This window comes from Dunckerocampus dactyliophorus, chromosome 12, assembly GCF_027744805.1.
Source record: "Dunckerocampus dactyliophorus isolate RoL2022-P2 chromosome 12, RoL_Ddac_1.1, whole genome shotgun sequence".
Taxonomy (NCBI): Eukaryota; Metazoa; Chordata; class Actinopteri; order Syngnathiformes; family Syngnathidae; genus Dunckerocampus; species Dunckerocampus dactyliophorus.
The window spans coordinates 2005307-2031203 of NC_072830.1; the positions used below are offsets into that span (position 1 = coordinate 2005307).

The 25897-nt window shown below is 43.5% G+C and overlaps 3 protein-coding genes across 4 annotated transcripts; 1 reads left to right on the forward strand and 2 right to left on the reverse strand.

Annotated features, from left to right (window-relative positions):
- Positions 1–3494: 3494 nt before the first annotated feature.
- On the reverse strand, positions 3495–14228 carry ca4b (carbonic anhydrase IV b). The gene is made up of 9 exons (XM_054794815.1): positions 14192–14228; positions 13988–14131; positions 7478–7522; positions 7239–7403; positions 6098–6243; positions 5914–6006; positions 5652–5718; positions 5303–5466; positions 3495–5215 (listed from the first exon to the last, which is right to left on the reverse strand). The coding sequence occupies exons 1-9, from the start codon at positions 14226–14228 to the stop codon at positions 5036–5038; spliced, it is 1041 nt and encodes a 346-aa protein (XP_054650790.1). The 3' UTR covers positions 3495–5035.
- Positions 8487–14281, forward strand: LOC129191617 (dehydrogenase/reductase SDR family member 11-like). Its single transcript, XM_054795123.1, has 5 exons — positions 8487–8590; positions 9437–9479; positions 10824–11033; positions 13657–13786; positions 14265–14281. The coding sequence occupies exons 1-4, from the start codon at positions 8487–8489 to the stop codon at positions 13678–13680; spliced, it is 381 nt and encodes a 126-aa protein (XP_054651098.1). The 3' UTR covers positions 13681–13786; positions 14265–14281.
- A 6119-nt stretch (positions 14282–20400) lies between these two features.
- Positions 20401–25343, reverse strand: proca1 (protein interacting with cyclin A1). Of its 2 annotated transcripts, none has more exons than XM_054794308.1 (5): positions 25144–25343; positions 24090–24941; positions 23505–23637; positions 22243–22377; positions 20401–22148 (listed from the first exon to the last, which is right to left on the reverse strand). In XM_054794308.1, exons 2-5 carry the CDS (start codon positions 24619–24621, stop codon positions 20993–20995), a joined length of 1956 nt encoding a protein of 651 aa, XP_054650283.1. In that variant the 5' UTR covers positions 24622–24941; positions 25144–25343; the 3' UTR covers positions 20401–20992. The 2 variants fall into 2 exon arrangements, with proteins under 2 accessions (XP_054650283.1, XP_054650282.1); XM_054794307.1 differs by having other exon boundaries at positions 24090–25057.
- Positions 25344–25897: the final 554 nt, after the last annotated feature.

The following is a 25897-nucleotide window of genomic DNA, read 5'->3' on the forward strand; positions in this document are numbered from 1 at the left end:
AAGAATGCGGAAGCGTTCCCAGGAGGAACGGATAAACGTGTGTGTGCGTTGGAGATACACACTGTACAGTATGTGGGGTTGGAATTGCACTGCTGTTGATGTGTTCGGGTCAGAGTGAAGCTACAGAAGTGTGTCAGACTCTGTGGGGATGCGACACTGTGCCCCCATCTGCCGTCATAACGGCGAGATGTGGCTTGCCATGATGAGCATGCGTTAAAGATGCAAAAAAAGTGGAATGTAATTCATGAAATAAATTAGTTACCGTCGTCAATGCGTTATCATTGGTCCCCCTAATTATTTCCTACGGGGAAAATGGTTTCAAAATCTGAATATATCAGACGTTGCCAGTATCATTTGCCAATTTTTTTCATTTTCTTTTGTCATGTCAAAATTCCACCTGGCAACAAGTACCCGTGCGGCAAGAACGAGAGAAATGTGTTTGATTTAAGCTGCTGTGTCAGTTAGATAGTTGAAATATGATTTGTGGTGTAAAGTTATGATAAATGATTCTGTTGTGGTCATTTTCATATTTTTTGCTGCTGGAACTGAAAGCTTTTTTTCAGATGAAGACTGACTGCAGCAAGTAGGAATGCTGACTCTTTACAGCTTTTAGTGCCGATGCAGTGACAGGAAGTGTTCATATCTTTCTGTCACATTTCTCAGAACTCATTGTGGCCTGTGTGTTGGTGACAAGGTGTGTGCGCGCGCGCGCGTGTGTGTGTGTGTGTTGGGTGGGGGGGTTGTAGGCCGCTTCCCCATCCCGGCAACAGCAGCTCATGTGTGCAATGTGCTTGCAACAAGAGAAACTTTGCAAAGAGAAAATAGACAGGTCTGTGTCCTTGGTTGTCATGACAACCAAACCTCAACTTCACCCCAAGGGGAAAGAAGAAGAGGAAGTGGGGGCGGGGCCATGTGCAATTTGTGGCTAAAAGAGAAAGATAAAGACTTAGCGGGTGTTAGCCCAAATGTTAACCAGGTTTGAACGCATTGCACGACCATATGTGCACACGAGGCCAGCATGACTCAGCACTGTGACCCTCCAGCCTGTGCTTGCATCACCCGCCTATTCTTGCGCAATGGGATTATATCTAAAGTGATCCTCCTGATATAGATAGCGACACAGTGCCCAAAGCAAACACAGCTCATCTCATTACACCGCGGTACACTCATCAGCCGCAACACGAGCAGCACCTGCGCTGACACAAAAAAACTTCTGACTTTACGAAAATAATAATACGCACTTTGAGGTCATGACTTAGATACTGCATTTATTGTTGTGGTTGCAGGGGTGAGCAAGTGCACCTTTTTGTCCCATGCAGTGCAGCTGTACACAACATCTACAGTATAAGAGATACATTATTTGATTCTCCTCTTACTTTACTGCCTTCTTGTGTCGTTGTTGTTAATGTTGCAAGGATAGGTTATGACCGTAAGACCACAGTCCTTATTCCAGCCATAGCAAAGCACAGGTCATGGTTCATGAGTGCTGCCGCTCGGTGGACATGAGGGGAACTGCAGCTGATGCTGCCGTAGGTTCAAAATAGTGTACGAACAAATAGAGAGGGAGGTTATAAAAAGTTGTAAAAAGTACATCTGATGTCCTTAAAATACATAATTAATGTAATCATAGTTTTTGTTTCCGTACATTACCCATTGATTTAAACTATACCTTGTCAATAAATCAATAGTTCACACGCTTTAAAGGAAAACTGCACTTTTTTGGAATTTTTTCCCATCATCCACAATCTTTATATAAACATGAACACACGTCTTTCTCTTTTCTGTGCGTTCTAAAGCTATAAAAACAGATAAAAAGAGAGGTAATTAATGCATGTAATAGGACACACCTATGCTGCCTAGAAAGCCTGCTATTAAAACACCTCCAAAACAAGGTTTTATGGTTTTATATACATGCTGTGACCACGTAGTAACGGGTTCATGCATAATAACATCTAATACTTACAGTCATTTCTCATATTTTGCTCCTTTTAAGCATTACTGGAACTTCCGTCCTTGGCACATTGGTTTCACGTTGCAACATAGAAGCGAACGCCTGCATCAAGCGTTTACAAACTCATAAACAAAAACACAGCATCTCCAATAAGTAGCTTTATCTTTTGGTAATGACCTGACGCACCGCGAGCACGGTGCTGACGCGCTGCAGGCAAGTGTGTGGGCGCTAGTCGCTAGCCCGCTAGTAGCTAGCCAGTGTGGTGTGGCGAGGTGTCAGTGTGCCAGTAACGTAGTTCTTTGGCACAACAATGTTAATACATTGTTCCCTTGTTTATCGCGGGGGACAAGTTCCCAAAATAGCCTGCAATAAGTGAAATCCGCAAAGTAGCCAACTACAGTATATTTGTTTCCAATGATTCTATATGTTTTAAGGCTGTAAAAGCCCTCACCATACACTTTATGCACTTTTCTAACATAGGCATTAACATTTTCTCACATTCCTCTCTTGTTTAAACACTTGCAAAGAAGTTCAAACCTTCGTTTGAATTTCAGTGATCAACCTACTAGGTTGGACACAGGAAATGATGAAGTGACTCACACGTATTTCACTCCTCTGACCGTGCATCTTCCTGGCGCTGTTCGGCTGCAGTGTTTGTGTATCCTTGTAAAAAAGTTATTGCTCCTGCCGTCGTATTTTCCTCCTCCTCGTCCTACTCCTTGAACTGTAGATTCAGTTAGCTCAGTGGTCTCAAACTGGTGACCCGTGGGCCATTTGCGGCCTGCCGAGTCACATTTTGCGGCCCGCGACTTGTCTTCAAAGATGACTGCAATACGGCCTGCGACAAGCCGATGTTCCTCGTAGGACGCACACGTAAGCCTACACTCAACTAAGAGTGAGTGAGTCACTTCAAAAATGTGGTAAAAAAATTCCACCCATTTCCTATACCGCTTGTCTTCATTAGGGTCACGGGTAAGCTGGAGCCTATCCCAGCTGAATGCAGCAAAATATAAACTGTGAAATTATTTTATTTATTGATTTGATTCCCCCATTACTGTATCAAAATATTGTTGTTATTGTGAGCCATGTATCGCGTGTCGTATCGTGAGGTACCCCGAGATTCCCAGCCCTGCTCCCAATACTTGATGCAGCCCAGCCTCACTCAGACTCTACCTCCAGCAGCCCCCAGGTAAATTGTGTTTGAGACCCCTGATTTAGCTGGTTCGCGTCTTCTTCGTTTTCTTCTTCCTCTATTGTTTATCGGCAGTTAGCAAGCAGCTCACACAGTTAGCTAGTTTTCTAGTGACTATTGACCACAACAGGAAACGGCACGAAGGAGATTGATTGACAATGGCCTACAGCCAATCAGGACTCAGAACACAATAGGCAGGTTCTCCATTAGCCAATAAGGACTGCTGTGGCTCTGTATTTAGCTGGCTATTGTCTACTGTGGGTTCCTAAAATGCTCGTACAGGCACGTAAACACGTACTGAGACGAGGTGGAGCTGCACACGTCTTCGCAGTAGGAAATACAATAGCAGACACATACAACAGAGCACCAACATATATATGTATATATATGTATATGTATATATATATATACATATACATATATATACATAATACTCTATACATAATACACCACAAGGACGCAGAACACAATGCACATTCATACGCTGTTAAAAAAATATGCAAAATTGCACTTAAAAAAATCAGCGAATCTGCAAAAGATGAACCGCGATGTAGCGAGGCAACACTGTAATAATAATAATGATGATGTCACTGTAGCTTGGTTAATATGTACTGTACGTCACATTAGAGGTAAATGGAGCGTGTTTCCCATTACGTGCATTCTTAGCTGCGGATTTTTTTAGCTGTTTTTGTATCTTTAGAAGACACAGAAAAGAGAGAGACGTGTTCATGTCTCACATCTTGATTATGGATGAAAAAGGTGCCATTTTCCTTCAAGTGTGAAACACAATAGATATTATTATTAATTATTATTAACAGTGATGTGCTGGCAGGTGAGGCAAAAACAAATAATGATAACAACAATAAATATGAAATGTTTGTCCATTGAACTGGATTATAAATGTCATTTCTGGATGATTTAGCAGAAATTGCTGCATTTGCAATTTGCATTGGCCGAGTGGTTAGCATGTTGGCCACACAGTCAGGACATCTTTGAATCTCCATCGGGAAGTTTGCATGTTCCCCCCGTGTGTGTGTGGGTTTTCTCCGGGTACTCTGGTTTCCTCCCACATTCCAAAAACATGCATGTTAGCTTCATTGGAGACTCTACATTGTCCATAGGAATGAATGTGAGTGTTTGTCTATATGTGCCCTGCCATTGGCTGGACACCGGTCCAGGGTGTACCCCGCCTCTCGCCCGAAGTCAGCTGGGATAGGCTCCAGCATACCCGTGACCCGAGTGAGGATAAGCGGCATAGAAGATGGACGGATGGCACATTTCCTGATCAAATATAGGGAAGAAAGCTAAGATGAGTTGGCCGCTATCTCCTCTCGGCTTAGTGCACAAGCCCAGCCCACCGTCTGAGTGCACTAAGTTGGATCATGGCTTGTGCCAGTCTGTCTGCATGTCGCCAATAATATCATGTGGCAAAAGCATGTATTGTGTGGAGTTTGTTGCTTGCTGATAGCGTTTGCTGTTACTTTGATGGAGTGTGTTGCCATTGTAGTTCATTCTCTCTTCTATGTTGGTCTCTTTTTTTATTGTAATGTACATTTGTTGCAACTCTATAAACCCTTTATTTGACAACGTCTTTAGTCATTGTACCCTTGGAACCTTGTGTCATGCCTCACTGGTGCAGCGAACCTGAGTGCCTTTTCGGTGCTATTAACAATGAATTATTTCCTGGGGGCAAAATTCCCAAGGTGGCGTTGTGAGTTTCTTCTAGTCACTAAAATCTGTTTTTGTGTACCACCACCGCATGACGCTATAACAGGAAGAGAAACTTGAACAAAAAGCGTCCCAGTGCTGTTGCTTTCCTGGGGTGTCGGCTCCCGGCGTGGTTGGCAAGGCCACTTAAGGCGATGTACATTTCCATCACATGTTTGTTTGCATCAGTCCTGCAGTGTTGGTGGCGTGTGCAGCAGGAGCGACAGGACGAGCAGTGCAGTGCTGACCCCAGCAACGTGGCCGCCAGAGTGATACACCTGCCTTCCGTTCAAAGGCTGCACTGGTCTGAAGGTGTTGACCATCGGCCTCCCACTGGAGAACTCAAGCTGGGAGAACACAGTCAGCTGGCACACAAAAGGTGAACACAAAAAGGTAAGAGGCTGTTCCAAGTAGGAGGACGTCGAGCATCTGTATTTGTGTACTGAGTAAACCTGCTGCCTGCTGAGCGGGATGGCGTTCTCAAAGAGCGTCCAGACGACAGCCTCGGCACAGTTGGGTGTGGTGAGGGAGCCGTCGTAGCGAAAATACGCAGTCATGTTGGCCTGGGGGGCGATGAACATCTGCAGGGACACACCCTCCAGCGTGGTTTTGTTGGCTGGTTGTAGGAAATATTAACAAGACTACTGTTATTACTCAACAAGGTCCAAGGTGTTAGCTGTGTTTCTCTCAGTTTGATTTATTGCATGCAGGAAGACAGCTCGGCCTTATCTCGTTAACAAATTGCACTTTAGCCCAACACTGCACCGAAACACCCTGGTATGTGTGAGCACATGAACTTACATGGTCGCGTGATTTTTTTCAGAGCGCTTATTAGCGGAGCGAATTTCTTGTTGGGAGAACTTGATTCCTGAAAGGGGACAAAAGCAAAAGGTGACATCTAAATTTGTCTTTCGGACTATACATTATCTTTATTTACCAACCACTGACGGATTGAAATATATTTGCTGTGGTGTGCAGCAAGACTGTTATAGAGCCATTTGATTTCTGTACAGTATGTCTCAGTTGTTTATCAGTCCCGCTTGTTGCCCAAAATGTCAATCACCTGAAAGAAAAATCCAAGAACAGCAACCCCTGTTCGATCCCTCACGGCCTGCGAAATGGAACTGTATTGTTCCTTGATGTGCACAATGTGCATCTGTGGAAAACAGAAGGGGTGAAAGATGTTTTTAAAACTGCGTTTGGTCATACATGGCGCATATATTCAACAGCGAGGTTCACTGCGGTACCTCCAGCGGATGTCGTTCTCCGTCAATCGTGTGCTCAGAGCCCGGACCTCCATGTTTGCCCCAGTGGAAGTGTAACTGAACTGCATTGTATGTTCTGGCTAGATTACCTCCTTTGATTTTTATACTGGACGGTAAATCCAGTTGAACTAGAATAAAGAAAAAAAACGCTAATCAGTTGAGCCATCTTGCCAGGACTGTGCTTCCTTTCTAAATCGCTGTACAGAAGTTCATCAGCCGTTTATCGCAGAGGTAATTGCCTTATGACGATTTTACTACCAGCTTCCCTTAGTCAGGCTGATTTCAATCACTCACAGGCTAAAACTACTAAGGACTCTAAAATACATATATAGTACGATATTAAGATATATATCTTTTGAATCCTGAATGATACATCAGGGCCTCACTAGAAAGAAATCTATGACAGTAAAACTGAAATACTGTGAGAAGGTTACATCATTGCAACTTTTATCTACGGATATTACAGCTTTCTGCTCAGGAAAATGTTGCTTTAGTCTTGTAATATTACACTTTTTTTTGCAATATTGTGGCTTGTTAATCAAGTGAAAAAATAATATTTGATGAATTTTCTCAAGAGGTTTTGACTATTTTTTTTCATTTTTATTTTTTTAAAAAGTGCCCCGATACTTTATTTTTTATAAAAAATGTATGTCGTCTTGAAATATAGTGAGTTTTTCATCAATAAAAATACACTTTCTAGCAGATCTCGTTTTAGGACTTTCTCAAGACCTTTTGACTTCTGTTTTGTTATTTTGATATAATTTTATTTTATTTTCAGTGTATCTCTAATACTCTTTTGTACAAAATGCATGCCATCTCGTAATATTGTGACTTTTTAATCAATAAAAATACATTGTTCTTGGGGAAAAAAAAAATTATTTTTAAAAATTTTGGTATTTTTTGAATTTTCTCAAGACGTTTTGACCGTTTTTTTTTTCTTTTAAATGTGGCCCAAACACTACATTGTTCTTGAAAAAATATATATTTTATACTTAATATTACCACTTGAAAACAAATAATATTATAATCTTTCCCAAGAACTTTTGACTTTTTTGGGGGGGAAATATTGAGTGCCATTTTGAAGTCATTTTTCATCACGCAGCTTGATTTTAGGCGGTCGTACCGGTGTGGCCGTTGTTGGATAGGCGTCCGTGAAATGTGTCTTGATAGCCGATGAGGTGCAGAGGAGTGAGGCGTCCGTCTGGTAACGCTCTCCTCGTAACAATGTTGACTGGTGACTGAGATCTGCTGCTGCAGTGCTGAGAGACGACACCCCAGTCATCTGGCCCTGTAAAAACAAAAAGAGCACCTAAATACTACTCTTCTATGACTGAATGCAACCCAAGTTTAAGCTAAGTTTACCTGAGCAGGTACGATTACAAGAAACCTCAGACTGGTAACACCAATCTGGAAAACAAATGTTGGCCATCAATAAAGCAACATCAAAAGCTTGACGAATGCACATTTTCCCACCTGCTCCTGAGACGAGCTCCACAAAACACACGAAGAAGAATATCAGCATTGTAAATCCGGCTGCTTTTGCTGGTGCGTACATGTTTATCACTGATATCAATAAGAAAGTTGGACCGGGCTGTTATAAGTCACCTAGACCACCTGACCAGCCCGCCCACAGCACAAGCCTTGCTTTTTATGACATCCGATTTCAGTGGATACTCTGCGGTGTATCACATTCTACAGTACAAGATAAAAACATGAATAATTACAGGGTTCCGCCACAAAAAAAACAATTTGAATTGTGCATGTTTTAGAATTTGGAAAACAATAGTGACCTCATTTGATTAAAAATGTATTATTTCAATCCCAGGAAGAAGGTGCGACAACTAAAGTACAACATACCTGGACTACAATACAATGAAATACAATTGACAGAACTGTAATAAATACTGGGAGTGCTCCGATCACGACTTCATGATTCCAGTCATCCATGACTTCAGCGCAGCTCTTAAGGCCGAGGGAGTGAGCTTTACCAACGTACACAGGCTGGCATGCGTTACACCGATACCGATCACATGGATTAACTGTAAATTTAACAGTGCTATTGGCCAAGGGCCCCGTATTGGGGGGGGGGAACCAGGAAATGTATTGCTTGATTCATGGAGCGTGGAACATTCAACAGTGTGTATTTAAGGTTTACAACGAGTAAGTATGTCTATATAAAGTATTCATATTGTGTTGCTTCTTCATTGAAAGGAGTGACTATGGCTGTCGAAAAGGAAAAGTTTCCTTGAACGCGCCACAATGACGTAAAAGAAATGGGCGTGGCTGCCTGGTTATTACGGCGCTGCAATCAATTCTGTTCGCTCCTGAAGGTTTTCTAACAAGTGGATAAGAAGTTGTGTTTGTGGGTGAGATGGAATGCTGGAGGGGCAGAGTTGCTCTCATCACCGCAGCCTCGGTTGGTATCGGGGCGGCCATTGCTAACAGGGGTGGCTCTAGCCTTTTTGAAAAGGGTGGGTGTGGCCAAGGCGCTGGAAATGGAGCAGGGGGTCTGTGGGTCCTCACCCAGAACATTTTTTAAAATTAGACCTCATTTCCTGCAATCTGGTGATATCTGAGGTCAATGTTATGTCCTTAATTTCAAGAGTTTGTTGTTATTTTTATCCTTGCAATATATCGTTTAAGCCAAAACATTACGCTATTACTAATAGCGTAATGAGGGGTAAAATATCGTAATCATTACGACGAAATCGTAATGGTTGGCATCTCTGGGTTGTCAATGTCAAAGCGTGCCGGCCGCCAGCCAGATTGACCGGCTAGTCTGATAAAAAGGCCGTCTATTTCCCACTGGGAAGCAATCCCTAGCAGAGTGTTTAATTACTTTCACCTCATAAAGCCTCCAGCCCACTGCCCAAACCGATATCAAGGATACATGCTGACCCTATCCTGACCCTGCATGCTGCCAGCTTACCAGCTACCACTACACAGTGCAGCGTGTACTCAGCCATACACATGTACAGCCAGCCTAGAACAGTGTAGCATCCTCCTGGCCCAAAAAGCAGACCACAAAATCTTCCCTGGGGCTCCCCTCCCCTGCTCCCCCAGCCGGCCTAGCTCTGGGGTCAGTTGACTGACTGTGGCCTGGGGTGATCTGTCTTGGTACTAGTAGCAGTACTAATAAATCAACGTGTACCGGTTTAGACATACATGTACCTTCACTGGGACTGGGTGACTGGAATCCAGGATGGTTTATCATTTTATTAGCTTTTATTTTGACAAAAAAAATCGTGGGTGCCTCAAAACGGGGGGGTGTACACTCCCTCACACCCCCCTCTAAATCTGCGCCTGGCTAACGAGTTTCAGCATTGTTGTGGTGGGCTGTGCCAGGGACGTGGAGAAATTAAAGGTTTGCACGAATGTTTTTTCCTAATAACTCTCAAAGATTTATGCAGAAAGGGCCCCGTGCACAAATGTGTCAATCTGTCAAATATGAACTTTTGAATACGAGGAAAAGACGGACATGAATGTCATGGATGAACCATTGATGGTAGAAGAAACCAGTACTGAATCTAAAATACTGCCTTTTCAAAGATACTGTGCGCACTTCTGATTGATGCTGTCACTCCTGACTGTAAATCAGTGGTCACCAATACACACACACACACACACACACACACACACACACACACACACACACACACACACAATATATGCTTTGTTTTCTGCTTTGTGGGGAGTCGGTGTCCGAGGTGAGCCGGTGTACCAGTGTACCTCCGGCCGGGATTTGGGGACTGGCCGTACGGGCGTGTTCAGTGGACAAAATGCGTGCCAATTGGTCGCTCTATGGGAGGTGAGGGCATTGATTTGATAATACATTTTTTTCTAAATGTTCTCACGATGGACTGGCAAAGTCCCAAAGATCAACTAGTAGCTCACGATCGACGGGTAGGCGACCCCTGCTGTAAATGATTGCGGCGCCCCCTATGGGTGGTGGTCAAAATGCTCCGTAAGGCATGCAAGCAATGCGTACATGTCTTGTTTTATAATCTCATGGACAATTAGCTTCGTCCCTGCAAAGATGTTTTGCTCGATGGTGGCCGTGTTTTTCAGCCAATCTGCCTCAGATTTGACACACGTGCTTGTCAGGCCCCTAAAAGTGTCGACCAAATGTGGTCTGATTGGACTAAACACCTGCAAGGGATTGTTGACATCCCCATCAGCAGTGTAGCACATAACAGCGACTTACTTGATTAATTCTTATTATTATTTAGAATTATTAGGGCTGTGAAATGATGAAACATTTTAATCAGATTAATCACAGCGTTCAAATTAATGAATTAAGATTAATCACCATTATCAACTATGTCTGAAATATGCCTATTTGTAGTGTATTGAATGACAGGACAGGATGATATACTGTATATTTGGATGTATTAACAGCTCCAAAGGTCAGAAAGAAGTTAGAAAAGACTTTCAGACTCTGTGTGGGAACGCTCCATTATGCTTCATTGTGCTCAACTGTTCTTATGATGACGGATCCGTCTGCCATCAAGAGGCGCGCATGCGTTAATTACACTAAAAAATGTAACGTCATTAATGAAGTAAATTAGTTACCGCCGCTAATGTGTTGTTTTTGGCAGCCCTAATAATAATTATTATTATTGTAAATGCAGAATGACGTGACACAACCAAGGGATTTGATCAGATCATGCAAGTATTTGACGCTATCTGACATGTGGCTTGTTTCCAGTCCATGGCGGCTGAGTGTCTCGGTGCCGGCCACAGTGGGGTTCTGTTGCCCTTCAAGTGTGACCTGACCAGCGAGGAGGAGATTACATCTATGTTCTCTGCTATCGCAGCCCAGCAGAAGGCTGTGGATGTGTGCATCAACAATGCAGACGTGGCTCATCCCGAACCCCTGCTGAGTGGCAGGACTGGGGGCTGGAGGAACATGCTCGATGTAAGTACAGAGCAGACGCGACGGGCTGGCGGGGTGGGGTCATGTAGAGATTGGGCCCACCAGAACAAGATGAGACGAGATTTTAACATTCATTTTAAGAAAATGAATGAAAAATTCGGACTGGACAATCAAAGTTTTTTTTTATTGAAGAGAGTCACAAAGCAGGTGCGTTTTGAAACGTTTATTGTCCCACAAATTGACGCTAAACATTATTGTCAACATTTTTGTGTTATCTACTTGTCTTTGTCTTGTCTAGTCTTGATCAGACCTGTACATCTGCCCTTTGGTATTTACATTTGAACAAAACAACGTTATACATCCAGTGGTGTGAAAAAGTGGTTCCCCTCTTCCTGGTGTGTATGCATGTTTGCATGTTTGTCACACTTAATTGTTTCAGATCACCTGAACACAAAATGTAGTTTTTAAATGAAACTTTTTATTATTTAGGGAGAAAAAACATCCAAAGCTACATGGTCCTGTGTGAAAAAGTGATGGCCCCCTAAAGCTAATAAGTGGTTGGCCCCCTTAGCAGCAACAACTGCAATCAAGCGTTTGCCATAACTTGCAATGAGTCTCTTCCAGCGCTGGGGAGGAATTTAGCAGAATTGTTGTCATTCAGCCACATTGGAGGCTTTTCCTTTTTAAGGTCATGCCACAGCATCTCAATAGGATTCAGGTCAGGACTTGGACTAGACCACTCCAAAGTCTTCAGCCATTCAGAGGTGGACTTGCTGGTGTGTTTTGGATCATTGTCCTGCTGCAGAACCCAAGTTGCTTTCAGCTTGAGGTCACCAACAGATGGCCGGACATTCTCCTTCAGCACAATTCATGCTTCCATTTATCACAGCAAGTCTTCCAGGTCCTGAAGACCATCACACTACCACCACCATATTTTACTGTTGCTGTGATGTTCTTTTTCTGAAATGCGGCATTACTTTTACACCAGATGTAATGGGACACACACCTTCCAGAAAGTTCAACTTTTGAGTATTTTCCCAAAGGTCTTGGGGATCATCAAGATGTTTCCTGGCAAAATTGAGACGAGCCTTAATGTTGTTTTTGTTCAGCAGTGGTTTTGGTCTTGGAACTCTGCCATGCAGGCCGTTTTTGCCCAGTGTCTTTCTTATGGTGGAGTCATGAACACTGACCTTAACTGAGGTAAGTGATTCCTGCAGTTCTTTGGATGTTGTTGTGGGGTCTTTTTTGTCCTCTCGGATGAGTCCTCGCTGCGCTCTCGAGTTATATTGGTTGGCCGGCCACTCCTGAGAAGGTTCACCACTGTTCCATGTTTTGGCCATTTGTGGATAATGGCTCTCACTGTGGTTGGCTGGAGTCCCAAAGCTTTAGAAATGGCTACCCCAGAGCAGCTGTGTCTACAGTTGTAGATTACCACCACCAGTGTGTGACTGTGGAGTGAAGGAATAATGAGCTCACTTCATTGTGAAGTGCTTTGGGTGCCTTGAAAAGCTCTATATAAAATCTTATCCATTATTATTATTATTATTATTATTATTGCATTGCACGGCGGTAAGGAGGCGGTGTTCCACTCCCACTCGCCTGCACGGCAGATACTGCACCTTTTGTTGACTGCTTGTATTTAACTCCCCAATAAATGCATCACGCAAGAAAAACTTCCTGTCTTTCACTTTTAATGCACACCCCTACTCGCCAAATATAGTGAGCAAGGGGGTAGACGGTGAAAGTGGCTCCACGAACCCAGGCTTTGTGCTCAAGATGTAACTCGACAAAACCTAACAACCACAATCAGACTCAATTGGTCCCGCGAGGGTGGTTAGTGAAAGTGAAACGATCCCAGCCAGTGTATTTTACGTACGTAATTATTATGGAGCGTTATGAGGAGTTCCAAATAGTGGATAATGGGGGAACCCAAGAGAGTAGCACAGGATTCAGGAGGGAGAAGTGTGTCAAGCGCCACAGCGAGTGAACCGAACGCTTGCAATATCATAGTTCACAGTCCGATTGGCTTCCGGCTGCTCTGTTCTCACAACACAGCTTTTCACTCAACGACAAATCTTATCCCGTTTCAATCTCGTGACGACCTTAGCAAGTGATGATTGTGTCTCTAGAGGTGAACGTCCTGGCCTTGTCCATATGCTCACGAGGCTTATCAGTCCATGAAGGACAGAAATGTTGACGATGGACATTTTATCAACATCAACAGGTACAGTAAAAATGTGGTGATGAAGTGATGCCCTCTCCTTATTATTGTCCTTTATTTTTTAAGTCCTTTGTTACCATTTTAAAACATTTAACATTTTTTATCAATTGATATTATTTCAATACATTTATTTGGAAGTTACTATAAAAAAAATGTTTGACAAATCTGTGTAAACCGGTGTTAGTGAGCACTTCTCCTTTGGGGAAATAAAGTGCTGCAGCTACGAGTCCAGCGGAGGGCATTGGCTCACAAGTCAAAATAAAAGCATGGCAGTATGAACCTGGATTCTGCCACAGCAGGCGGAAGCTGCCAGTCATTGCGTCTCTGTTAAAAAATGACAAATGACAAGACGCGCCCCCATCTTTCAATCGTCCCCGTCCATGCATATTATCAACAATAGGAGGATTTTTGTTCATACTTTTCTGTGTTGCGTTTGTGTTGCAGCATGGCCGGTCATCGCATGCTTAACAGCCCCGACATGCACTTCTACAGCGCCACCAACTTTGCTGTGACGGCGCTGACGGAGGCTCTGAGGCGGGACCTGCATGAGGCCAACTCCCACATCCGCACCTCGGTAGGTCGCAACCACCCCCACTTTTTTTTTTTTGTCCTCCGCTGCTCTCCTGTCTCTTTGCAGCAGGTCACATGACTGAACTCACACGACAAAACACTTAAATACGGACACAGTAGGAGCAAATGGCGCTAAATGCTCAACATCAGCAAAGCTGCACAAAGAATGACAACGATTCTGCTGGCATTTTCCTCGTGGACTCACCCTGCACCACCTTTAGCACGTCTGCCACTTCCTCCTCGCTCTCCTCATCCCCCAGCAAGCCTCGCGTGACATGGCGAGTTAGCTCTCCTGCCCTGGTTCTCCCCAGCGTGCCGTGTTTTTGACTCGATGTATTATTTCCAGTTGCTCAGCCAACTGTGTGAGGAGAGACAGAAAGGACCGTCAGAAGTTTCTTTAAAGCAGAACAAGACGAGGAGTCCGATGGTGCAGCCCTCGTCGGCATCGTCCAATGAACATCTGCTGTTCCTTACCTTTGCAGTGGATCTCCCCTGGTCTTGTGGAGACTGAATTTGCTCTTCGGCTCTACAATGGCGACACTGAGAAAGTCACTGAAGCTATCAGCAAGTACAAGGTACCACGACTGCTGTTCTTTTGTGTTATCAGCAGACAAGACAGTTTGACACCGTCCTCCTCGCTCTTTCAGCCGCTGGACGCCAAAGATGTTGCAGATGCTGTCACCTACGTCCTCAGTGCCCCTCCACACGTGCTGGTGTGCATGCGTGTTTTCATGTACTGTACGTGTGTGTGTTTAACCTTTGCTCCTCCACAGGTGAAATATCAGGCATTGAAGCGGATCTTTTCTTTTCTTTTTTCTTCGCACCAGATTGGAGATGCTCAAATGAGACCCGTGGAGCAGCTGATGTAGCCCCCCTCATTTAAAGCATAACTAAAACTAATGTTACATACACCAGTGGTCCCCAACCTTTTTTGACCCATGGACCAGCTTATGTTCCCACAAATCTCATACATTATAGCGTTCTAATTTATCTTATTTATGATGTATTGTGTAAAACTAAGACATGAATAACATCAAATTAAAAGCACAAAATGAATGCCGACCCACCATCCACCAGTTCAAGTTGCAGCCAAGGTTTCCCAGAGAGATGATGACATGGCTGTTTGACGTGTGTGATAAAAGGGAATGCGCTAACATGAATTAACTTGAGACAAATGTGCACATTAGCACTCAATAAGTCATCAAAACTTACCTTTATGCATTCCCACATAGTATCAGCATTTGACACAAAATATGAGGTGAAAGAAAAATGGTACAAATACAGTAGTAGTCTATCTGTGAGGCATGAGATAAAGTTAGCACACCCACAATGGACATGCGTCAAGTGAGACGGATGTAACAGAGAGAATCCGGCCACTTTTCAAATTAAAACATCAAAAATGAATAATGGAAGTTATTTTTTCTTTCTGTGCGGCCCGGTACCAAATCACCCAAGGCCCGGTAACGGGCCACGGCCAGGGGTTTGGGAACCACTGACATACAGTACAGTAAACTATATAAGCATGCGTTATTTTACTAGCCAGTACTAACTTACTACTAGCTTACTAACTATTTAATGTTCTATTGGCAAGAATGTAAAAAAAAAACAGCACCTGGGCATCACTAACCGTGTCATCAATACGTAGGCAGCGGTTTAAAAGTGTGCAATCATGCAAGGCTAAATAAAAAGCACAAGGGGTGTCAACATACAATGCTGTCTTCAATGTCTATAGTTATTTTTATCAGTTTTATGAAGGATTCCATAAAGGTTTGATGTAGATAAAAGACTTCCTTCTGCTGATACTGTACAGGAAAGGCTGTCACAATGCATATCGTTGTTCATGATGACTTTACGAGGCCTCGTTGAAAAGAGTCCAATACTAGACTTGGGCCAATGATCTGTATTATAAATCTGGATAGCTCATACGTCGCACCCGCCCGTGCAAGCCGCTGAAGCCACAGAGAGGCCATCTTAGCACTCACATCTCGTACGTAGCAGACTACATTGGCACAGCGTACATAGTGTACAAAGCAGATGAAGAGACAGAACATCTATATTTTAAATTAAAAAGCGGGGAGATTCTCCCATTCCTTCAAGTAACGCAACCTTCGTCCCTTAAAAACCATTTGATACGTTATTCTCTATCTTTTTGCTATATTAAATGTACTTTTTCCCCTTCCAATTCTCATTGCCTTTGGGACAAAATTCTACTGTGCACCCTGGCTCAGCACTCCCCTATAGCAATGATAGTTTTACTCCTCTAGAAAGAGATTTTCATTTGAACTGCATATCCCATCCCCTTTTTCCACTAAAATCCATGGTCATCATCCTTTACTTTTTATTCTTACTTTCATACAATTCACTAAGCTCTCGTCTGTACAACATATGAATCATCAAAGAGACAAGTTTTAAAATCATTTCACATTTTGATGATTTTTTTTTGTTTGTGTTATGAAATAGACATAACCTCTTTTCTGATATAGAAATATATTTGAACAAAAACCACAGGAATAATATGTGATAACCATAATGTGTAATAACCATAAACACACACACACACACACACACACACAGAAAACAACAACAACACTGAAACAAAACCATATGCTTTGGGTAAGACAGTACGTTGTTTGCAATCTCAAACATACCGGTATGCATGTTCAGTAATATTATTTTCCAGAACATATCATATGAATGAATACTTTTACGTCAGTCATTCAGCAGCACTGTATACAATGCCTGGTAAGCATCATGGAAGCACTGAGATTCTCCCATTCCTTCAAGTAACGCAACCTTCGTCCCTTAAAGAAATACATATATCATGATATAACAAAAAAGTACGTACATTTCCTCTCAGCTATTATAGAGCTATATAAACCTATCAATTCTGGACATACATTTAATCAGAGGAATTTTACACGATCGAAAATATCTGAGAGATCGACAGTGCAAAACCCTTAAATGATCAATAATAAATCTACATTTCAATCATACTTACAAGTGAAATGTTCGTCCACAGCCTTTGAACTGGCGATTTGTGCAGTTAATAGCTGCACATGCAGGCATCTTAAGTCGAAATTTGTGTCCAATCCGAATTAATAAAATAAGTTCACCAAGAATGCAAAAGCTTGCCCGAGAAGTGTTTTTGCGAGTAGCAATATGGCGGCCGTTTGCCGTCACAAGTCATCGCCAATGAGCTATCCAGATATATAATACAGATCAGTGGTCTTACCCCTTGGGACGCCGCTTGATGACGCCATCATCCTTCACCGCTTGCCGGCTGTGACAAAGGCACCAAAAGCAAGGTGCATACATGTCTACGTTATGTCAGTGTTATATAGCCTACCTCACAACACATTTTTTTTTTACAAACTGACATTTATTGCAAAGCAACAAACAATTGTAAGAAATAACAGCTTACAAGCAGCACTGTAACGACACTTATAAACATAAAGAATGTAGCAAATATACATATGAACTAGAAATAGCAATATAAACGTCATCAACACATGTAGAAACCTTATCGAGCATCATTTCAAGGTTTAAAAACCTGCTTGTTTTGGCCTCGCTCTCCTCGTGCCGTTGATGTTCTATCTCAGATTGTTTTGTAAGAAAGTCCAGAATCGCATTTTGTTGTGCCTGACTTTTCGTATTTGACGAGTTCCTGGCCGCCTTTCGTGCGTGCCGGTAGTTCCTGGAACTTTCTGGTGGGTTTGCAATGCAGAACGTGTCTAATTGGATGACTATTTTGGGCATGCCCACTAGATGTCACTATTTCTCCATTTAACTGTTCGTAACTGTCTGAAGATTAAAGACCCCTACACTGGCTAGCATATGCTACCAATACTGGTTTAAAAGAAGAGGTTAAACAAAAAAGCATCTATATTTGTCACAATTACAAATGAAGCTGATGACTAGCTGACAACAAACACAACTAATGCTAGTGTGTGGGGCGTACCTTACATTCTGGAAGCATGAAAGTTAGCGCCCTCTGTTGCAAACAGTTCCTTTAACGCTACACAAAAGTGCCGTCGTCCTGCACCACTTTGCAGTTCGAACATTGCTCCCTTACTCTTCTTATATGTTGTGTTCTAGTCCCTAAGTGGAAGTAATCTTACATTGAAGAGCCATCACCTGACATTACCTTAACACTGCAGGGAGCCAGCCATGGCATGTCCGACATGACAATGTGGAAAAAAAGTTTTCCCTCCCATTCCGTGTGGACGTGGTAAGTGTTCGGCTTCTTACTTTGTTCTTCTTCCTCACACCATTTGAAACCCTTTCTTAAGTTTGGAATAAATAAATTGGAGGCTAACTAATTTGCTCAGTAGCATGCTAATTTTAATTTAATTTAATGTTGTTGTTGCTTAATTTATTGGTATTTATGTTTCTGATGTTCTTATTCTTTTTCTTGTGTTTTTCTTGTGTTTTTCTTTCTTTTTTTGGGAGAATGAACAGAACAAGAATTTCATTGCATAGCAGAACTTCCTGTTTTACTGTGCATATGATAATAAATACTCTTGAATCTTGAATCTAATGCTTAAAGCGGCGGCCGTGTCTTGTGTTCCTGCAGCGATCCCGTAGCCTGTGCATAAGTGTTGCACAATGTGGTGTAAACAAATAATAATAGGAGTGTAAAGGTGACTATAGGGGTGTTATTTCATGTCTACAGGGCTCTAATAATGATAAAAAGTCTATTTAGAAAGTCACAAACAGGTTTTCTATGCTCTAATTATGAAAATATTACGTTTATTAATATTGAACCGGATTCAAGTGAAGTAAGTGGGCAGTAGGATTCAATAAATGGAGTATACGTTTCAACACAATAACAATCTGAGCAAAGAAGTATTTTAAAGGGCTATTTAATCACTATTTACGTTATTAAGTAGAGAAAATGTGCCTTGTGTATGTCACAGTTGAGAGCTTGGAAATCCAAAACAGCCCCCACCAACCATTGGGTGGGAAATAGAACCTGACCTGCTTCGTCCATCCGTGCCACCAAGGCCAATTTCAGGCCTCCTGGCCCAATCAATAAGTGATCTCCCGTGTGGCTGCGTAGAATAGGTTATTGACGTCCTGCGCTAATAGGGTGCTACAGAGCGTGACGTTGTGTTACGCTCGCAGGACAATAACGTGCATTGTGTGCGCCTCTGCTGTTCTTCCTATTGGGAATCTCTCACCTAGTGACTTGAAAAAGAACCGACCCGGCAACGTCAGCGTAGCGGGCATCCAGCCATCTTGCAACCCTGCCGTGTTGTTTGTAGTCCTCCATCTTTGGTGGACATGACGCCTCATTTATTTACACGGTGCATCCCGCTGCAGTATTTGATAGGCTACTGCCTGAACATGAGAACATAGTCCAATTCTGAGCATCATGTCCGATTATATTCTCATGCTGGTATTCTCAGAGGTGATGAGTTGCGGATTCAATGTAAAATTCCTGTCCTGGCTGTGAGAAATATCTTGGTCGCTGCACTTGAGTGAGCACCAAGCTGCTTTCACTGCTTGGGTGTCTTCCAAACCCCCCCCCTCCAAAAAACCCTCATGATTTTTGAGCCGTGTTATGAAACACGACACAGTTTTACTCTGTCCTCACGTGTGTCTTTGCACAGGTGATGCTCAGCTGCCGAACCGTGAGACAGTTTGGGGGACGTCAGCAGACTTTGCAGATAAGTTGCAAGCATGTGAGAGTCAGCTGACCAGCAGGATTTGGGCGTCCTGGCCGGATGTTGCGGTGAGAGGAGAAAGTAATAAGCTAATCTGTTTGGAGAATGTGACCTTGCCTTGAATCACGCCGGGGTTAGCAAGCACAAGGTCAAAGTCCAGCTGGAACAAAAGAGAGCCCAGTTCATTAAACTCACAGCCCTCCTGTGTGTGCAAATACGCCAATAAATGAGGTCGGAGCGAAGGCTTTGGATTCTGGAGAGACTTTTGTGGATTTTGTTTGATACTTTTAGTGGCTCTTTCACTTTGGGAAGAGATGTGCACAAGCAGCCTCTGATACTCCAGGTAGCAACGCGCTGCAATGTTGCAATGTCCAGACAGCTGATGGCAAACGTCATGTCTGCTTGAATAAACGGAGGGTGCGAGAGCGGTGCAGCGGCGGGCGTGTGAGCGGGGAAAACCGTGTGACCTTCCGTCACCCGAATTCCATGCATTATCACTTCCACACTCACATATGCAACACCTCCATAGCGCCACCAGTGGTCAACCAATTATAGCGCTCCACAATGACCCTAAAACAAACCAGGTGACCTAAACCCAAAAGCAGCAAAAGCGGCTCCCACAGACTTGATCCTTAATTACTGTTTTTTTTACTTCACCCTAATTTTTTTTTTTTTATTCACATTTTCTTTTTTAAAAGAGGGATTTAAAGAGATTTTTTTTACTGTTTATTTTTATTTTGGGGAGCTGATCAGATGCAGTTTGATTATACTAAATAACAATTTTTTTTTTTTACTTTACCCTATTTTTAATTTAGGTCGATTTTTTTTAAAAAATCAGGCTTGACTTAATACATTTATATTTATTCGTATTTTTCAACTTTACATTATTATTATTATCATATATTTTCAACATATTTTTTTCTATTTCCAGGTCAACACAGATAGCTTTAAATTTGGGCTTTGGTTGTATTTAATCAGGCCTATCGGCTGCAACATTTACAAATGACTTGTATGCTTATTTTTTATTCATATTTATTTTGAATTCATATTTTTTAAAGTGGGATTTGATCACGCTTTTTTTCCCCAAAATTATGTTTTTGTTTCAATGTTTTTTATATCGGTTTTTGGCAAAAAAAGCCAATATCGGACCTCCCTAGTAAACACACATCGGCGTGGTATCGCAGCTGTGCAACAGTGGAACTGATGGTGCGCTCCAGACTGCTGGAAAGTCAGAAAAATGTTCATTTTTATTTTTATTTCTGACACGTTTGTCTTAATGCGACCCAGCAGAACATCGGGTGTGGCCTATCACTGACCAGTTACACCCGCTTCTCTATTCAAAGTATGAAATCTGCCTCTAAATTGTCCCTTGAATAGTCCGAACACCAGAAATGTGATGAAAGAAAACTACCCAGAACCCCCAGGCTGTGTTAGTTCATTTATTGAAGGCATGCATACAATCATTTGCTCACATTATTCAGATCTCAAGCTGTGAAATGTGACTTAGAGCAGCAATGAAAGTCATCAGCGCTGACGCACGTGTCTCAGTGTGGTCTGAGGGTCACAGCTGCTTTCCTTCTCTTCTTCCAGGCAAACTGCTGTCGCACCCTCTCAACGGAGCGCTGCATGGGGCTCCTGTAGCGGGTGGGCGAGGTGGGCGCACCCATCCTGGAGCTTTTGACTGTGGGCGGCGAGGGTGTGGAGGTCACCGGCGGGAATTCCGGGAGAGAGAGACCATCGTGGGCGGCGGGCGGCGTAGCTTTCCTCCTTGGCTTGGTTGTTTTTCCCAGAGGAGACCGCCACGTTCGCTCGGCTCCTCCTTCCGCCGCAGACCCGCTCTTTCTTGTCGTCATTGTGACATTTAGCACATTTTCAGAGGTGTTCCACGTCGCTTTCATCCTTTTATTTCTCCGCCCCCTGTCCCTTGATCGGTGCCTTTTGGGGACACGCGATGAGTGACCTCTAGCTGTAAGAGCGTCCGTCCCCTGTGTGGCGGCGGGCGCTGGCGTTGAGCTCCTGAGAGGGACCGCTACTTGCGGATCATACACGTATACCGAGGACCATTGATGGGACGTAACGTCTCCTCTCTCGTGGACAGGCGGGCTTTGTTTGGGTTTTGTGGTGGCGGTTACGGGGGTGGCGCTTGACTTCTTCTCCTTCCTCCTGCCCTTCCTTGATGGCCTGTTTTTCACTGAGGGGGGGCTTTTTTCTTCTGCTGGCCTCAGCTGGACCGTGGAAGGAGGCGTGGTGGATTCCATCATTGGTTGGTCCTTCATGACGTCATTGGAAGGTTGGTTTGGAACCTCAGCCGGTCTCTGAACGTCCATCGGGTCGCGTCTGTCTGACTCGCTGATGAAGTTGCTCAGAGGGACTTCCTCTGCTGCTTTTGCAACTTTCTGCTTTCCTTTCCGACCTTTTCCCTTTTTCTTCTTCTTCTGAGCGCTTTCCTTCTTCTCCTTCTTCTCCTCAGACTGTTTGTCAGCGGCGGAGTTTTGCGAGGTGGAGACGGAGGCGAGCACCTTGATGAAGTCCTCAGCGACCGTGACAATGTTGGCCGACGGTGTGGTGCTCTCCTGCTTGCTGCAATCTTTCCTCACGGGCGGGGTCCTGGTTAGCACGTCGATGACAGCAATACCGCCGTAGTCGTACGGGACGGCCTCCTTCACCACGGCGATGGGGAGTTTCTCGTATCGCTTGCATCTACGATCCATGGAAGGGGGGGGGAACAGCATGATGGATTGAATGCGTCTCAGCACGTGCGGCAGGAAAGCTACGTAGAGGCCAGGATACTTACAAGCCGTACCAGTGGCGCTCTGCACACTGCTCCTCGTAGGCTAGCTCAAAGCACGGCGCGCCGATAACGTTGAAGAAGGCCTGCCCGACCACCCTGGAGGACGTGTCGTTGACTCGACGCAGGCAATCTTTCAACCTGCGGGAGACAATTGCATTCAACAACACAGCATTGTGCGTGAGAGCTGCAGCTGAGGACCACAAGGTGGAGCTGTTTTCTAGTGTAGTGCTTCACATAGCACGTTTTCATGCAACTGGAGTGGGATTCATTCCCAAGCGATGCCCCCTGAACACAATAAGTGGTGGGACGTGAATGTATGGACTATGACCCTGCTTAAAGGGTGACCTACGTGAGGAATACATTTGCGTCATAAAAATGCGTCCTTGAAAATTATCTTGTTTAGGCGTGCCCCACAGCGGAAGAAGATGCAAGCGTCTGGATGTCATACAACTTCATGTCAAAAAACATCCCAACTATCCCTTTAGTCCTCAGGTAGCGTTCAACGATGCCCCCTAGTGGCATCAGGACGACTCTAAAAGCTGCTTTGATCTTCTGGCTAATATTTTAGCTTGCATAAAAAAATAACCCACCTGTCCCTTTAAATCAAAATCTATATCTAAAGATTTGCATACATATAATAACAATAAATATAATATGAGGAAAAAAATGCATTCCAACGACATAACTTTTTTATGTTGTGACTTGAACAGGAGTGGCATTACATTCATTGCAATATTAAAACAATGTTTTTATTAATATACTGTATAATAAAGTATATAAAGTGCCAGTCATATTTAATGGCAATACTTATAAAAAAAATATAAACAATATATTTAAAAAATGCATTTCATTTACTAAACAGAAAGTGCTATTATATTTCATGACATGTTTTTGTATCAATATATACTTATTTATACTATAATTGTAATCATATTTTAAGCAATGTTATGTTTATTCTTTTTTCTTGGATTGATCGCTTATTTGTCCGCATAGAAGCATAAACACCACTAAGAAATACTAAGTATGCTTTCTTGCATGGTAATGTGTGGCAAAGATAATAATATTGCCACTTTATACTTGACTTGGGGGGGGGGGACTATACAGTATGTGGCATAAACTTATGATACTGGTGTTTTATGAGATGCCAAAATATTGGGACACCACTTAAGTCTGATACGGTGCAATATTACATCATTGCAAAGTACAGCATGCATGTAAAACAAGTGTGTGTGTGTGTGTGTGTGGGGGGGGGGGGGTATACTCACGCCTCATCACAGTCACAGTGACAGATGGAGTGCCACTTGAAATTAGTGTATCCATATTTGGTGGAGAAGGCGTGGATGACGTGGGGGCAGTGGTCGTGTGTGCGGCAGCAGCTGTCCGTCTCCTCAAATTCTCCTAAAAGATCAGAAAGTGTTCAAACAGGGGTGTCCTAACTTCTGAAAAAACGAGGATGCGGGGGCCACGTTGATATTTTTACATCAGGTTTTATTGTCATATTTAAAGAAAAAGCTTTTAGTATCAACATGTCAACATTGTCTCTTTACTTGATGCTTTTTGCTTTGTTTAAAAAAAATGTATTTCTGCAATGTGAGGCCGGCCAATAAATTAAAAAAACAGCACTTTTTGTCTTTAAACAGCTTGCAAACACATTTTTCTGTTCAGGAACACATCTGAATTCATAGAAAAGAATAATGTGCACATTTATTGATGTTCCAATTCACATGATAATGATATTTAAGCATTAAATTGGTTCAAGGGCTTACAAAGCGATTGGTTTTATTGAGTGAATATCCTGTAAATCGATAAAAAACTGCAGTTTGGACAGCCAGTGAAGATGACGTCTTTACCTAGTTGCTCGTAATGGTCAGCCATGTTGCCAGCTCCACACCAGAGCGTCCCAGGATAGGTAAAGCCTCTTTTGGATCTTCTCAGGACCTCGGATGGACCCCTTTCGTCCTCACCGACGCTACCGAGACGCTTGGATCGCTCTTGGAAGCGCGCGCACGTCATCTTGGCCTCATCCATGTGCGTAAAAGGCGCATCAAGACGCTTCCTCCAGCTCGCCTGTCCCTTCGCTCCCAGCCTGCACTCGTACACGAACTTCTCCACCTCCACGTTGTCCACGGTCACGGAACAGTCCACCAGCCTCCCCCCGGCGGAGCTCACAACCGAGCGGACCACCTCGGTCCCGTCCGACACCTGGTAGCCGAGGAGCTTGTCGCCGTGCGCGGTGGACATTTTGGCGCACAGGGTGCCGTTGATGATGGAGAACAATGCCTTGCTCTGCTTCTCCGCGTCCACGCGCAGGCTCTGCAGGAGGTCTCCTCTGGCCAGGTCTCTGTCCAGGTAGGACAGAAAGACGAAGAAGACCGACCACATGACCGAAGGAGGGAGAGGAGACAAGGGGCGGGGGTCAACGTTCAGCACCAAGCATGCCGGAGACAGCTCCTCCGGGTTTTTAGGACTCTGGACCAGGTGCACCTCCCACTTTATTGAGCCGTACGAGGGGGAGTCACCACACTTGATGTAAACGTGAAGATGCAGCGAACCTTTTCAATGCACACATGACCGCAAGTTACCTCCCCCACCGCCACGTCCCTTCCTGGAAAGCGGAGATTTACTTTGGGAACAGGATGGAGGATGTTCTTGCTTCATGGCCCTCCGTGCCATGGCAACAGGCATGGGCTGATGGTGCCAACCTACAAAAAAACACAGTTGAATTGGTGATGACCTACGTTACAATACAGGGTGGGGGCTGCCTTTCATTGAATGGAATGTGCACGCAGAGAGGATGGTGCTGTCCATCAAGCAAGAACTGTGAGCAGAGAAAGCATGTCACATAAGACGCCTTGCAAGAACGACGCATTCAATCAAAGACTTCACGAGGACAAATAGTCGTACGTTTACGAGCATAAAGTGGTAGGTAATATTACGTGTATATTACGTAAATATTACGAAAACGAAGCATTGCTCTTCAGGAAGGAAGGAAACTTTCCTCTTGCTTCAGGCAAGCTTTTATTTGTAAGGTGGCAGCAAAACAGATCAGTTGCTGCCACCTTACAAACAGACTAGCATGTCCAGTCCTTCTCACTTCCGCCTTCCTGACCCCGCCCCCTCCACGTGCCAAACGTCACATAAATCCCCCCTTCTCATAGCTGTCTCAGGCAATGCCTGTCACATAAAATTCATCTTGTTCATCAAATTTAAGTGCGTACTTTTAATACGTGGTGTCGCTGAGTTGTGTAGCTACTTCACTAGCTAGCTAGCTCAGGTGGCCATTCCCCAGACGGCAGCCTTTGAGGGTCAAAAAGCAGTTGGCTAATCCACATTTTTCCCACCAGCTGACTTTGGGCAAGAGGCTGGGGTACTCCTTGGACAGGTCGCGGTCAGTCGCAGGGCACACATACTGTACATAGGTTTAGTTTTTTTTATTTGCCAAATATTTCAACTTCCTTCTTGTAAATTTTGTTCTCGTAATATTAGGATTTTATTTCCATAATATATTGACTTTATTCCCATAATATTACAAATTTTTCCTCAACCTAATTTTCCAAAAATTACAACATTAAATTGTTTTGTTTGTTTCCCATAATATTACGACTTAAAAAGAAATCTGTAATATTTTGACTCTATGCCAATGGAATGAGATTATTTT

Bases quoted from the DNA above. Each gene is read 5' to 3' on its own strand.
- LOC129191617 (XM_054795123.1), top strand. From the start codon at position 8,487: ATGGAATGCTGGAGGGGCAGAGTTGCTCTCATCACCGCAGCCTCGGTT. The intron at 8,591-9,436 runs GTGTGGCCAAGG...AACGAGTTTCAG, and splicing joins AGCCTTTTTGAAAAGGGTGG to CATTGTTGTGGTGGGCTGTG. The intron at 11,034-13,656 runs GTAAGTACAGAG...TTTGTGTTGCAG, and splicing joins GCTGGAGGAACATGCTCGAT to CATGGCCGGTCATCGCATGC.
- ca4b (XM_054794815.1), bottom strand. From the start codon at position 14,228: ATGCCGACGAGGGCTGCACCATCGGACTCCTCGTCTT. The intron at 5,719-5,913 runs GTGATTGACATT...GTCCCCTTTCAG, and splicing joins TTCTTGGATTTTTCTTTCAG to GAATCAAGTTCTCCCAACAA. The intron at 5,216-5,302 runs GTTTACTCAGTA...TTTGTGTGCCAG, and splicing joins TCCCGCTCAGCAGGCAGCAG to CTGACTGTGTTCTCCCAGCT.
- proca1 (XM_054794308.1), bottom strand. From the start codon at position 24,621: ATGTGGTCGGTCTTCTTCGTCTTTCTGTCCTACCTGGACAGAGACCTG. The intron at 23,638-24,089 runs GTAAAGACGTCA...CTGATCTTTTAG, and splicing joins TGACCATTACGAGCAACTAG to GAGAATTTGAGGAGACGGAC. The intron at 22,378-23,504 runs GTGAGTATACCC...TGTCTCCCGCAG, and splicing joins CACTGTGACTGTGATGAGGC to GTTGAAAGATTGCCTGCGTC.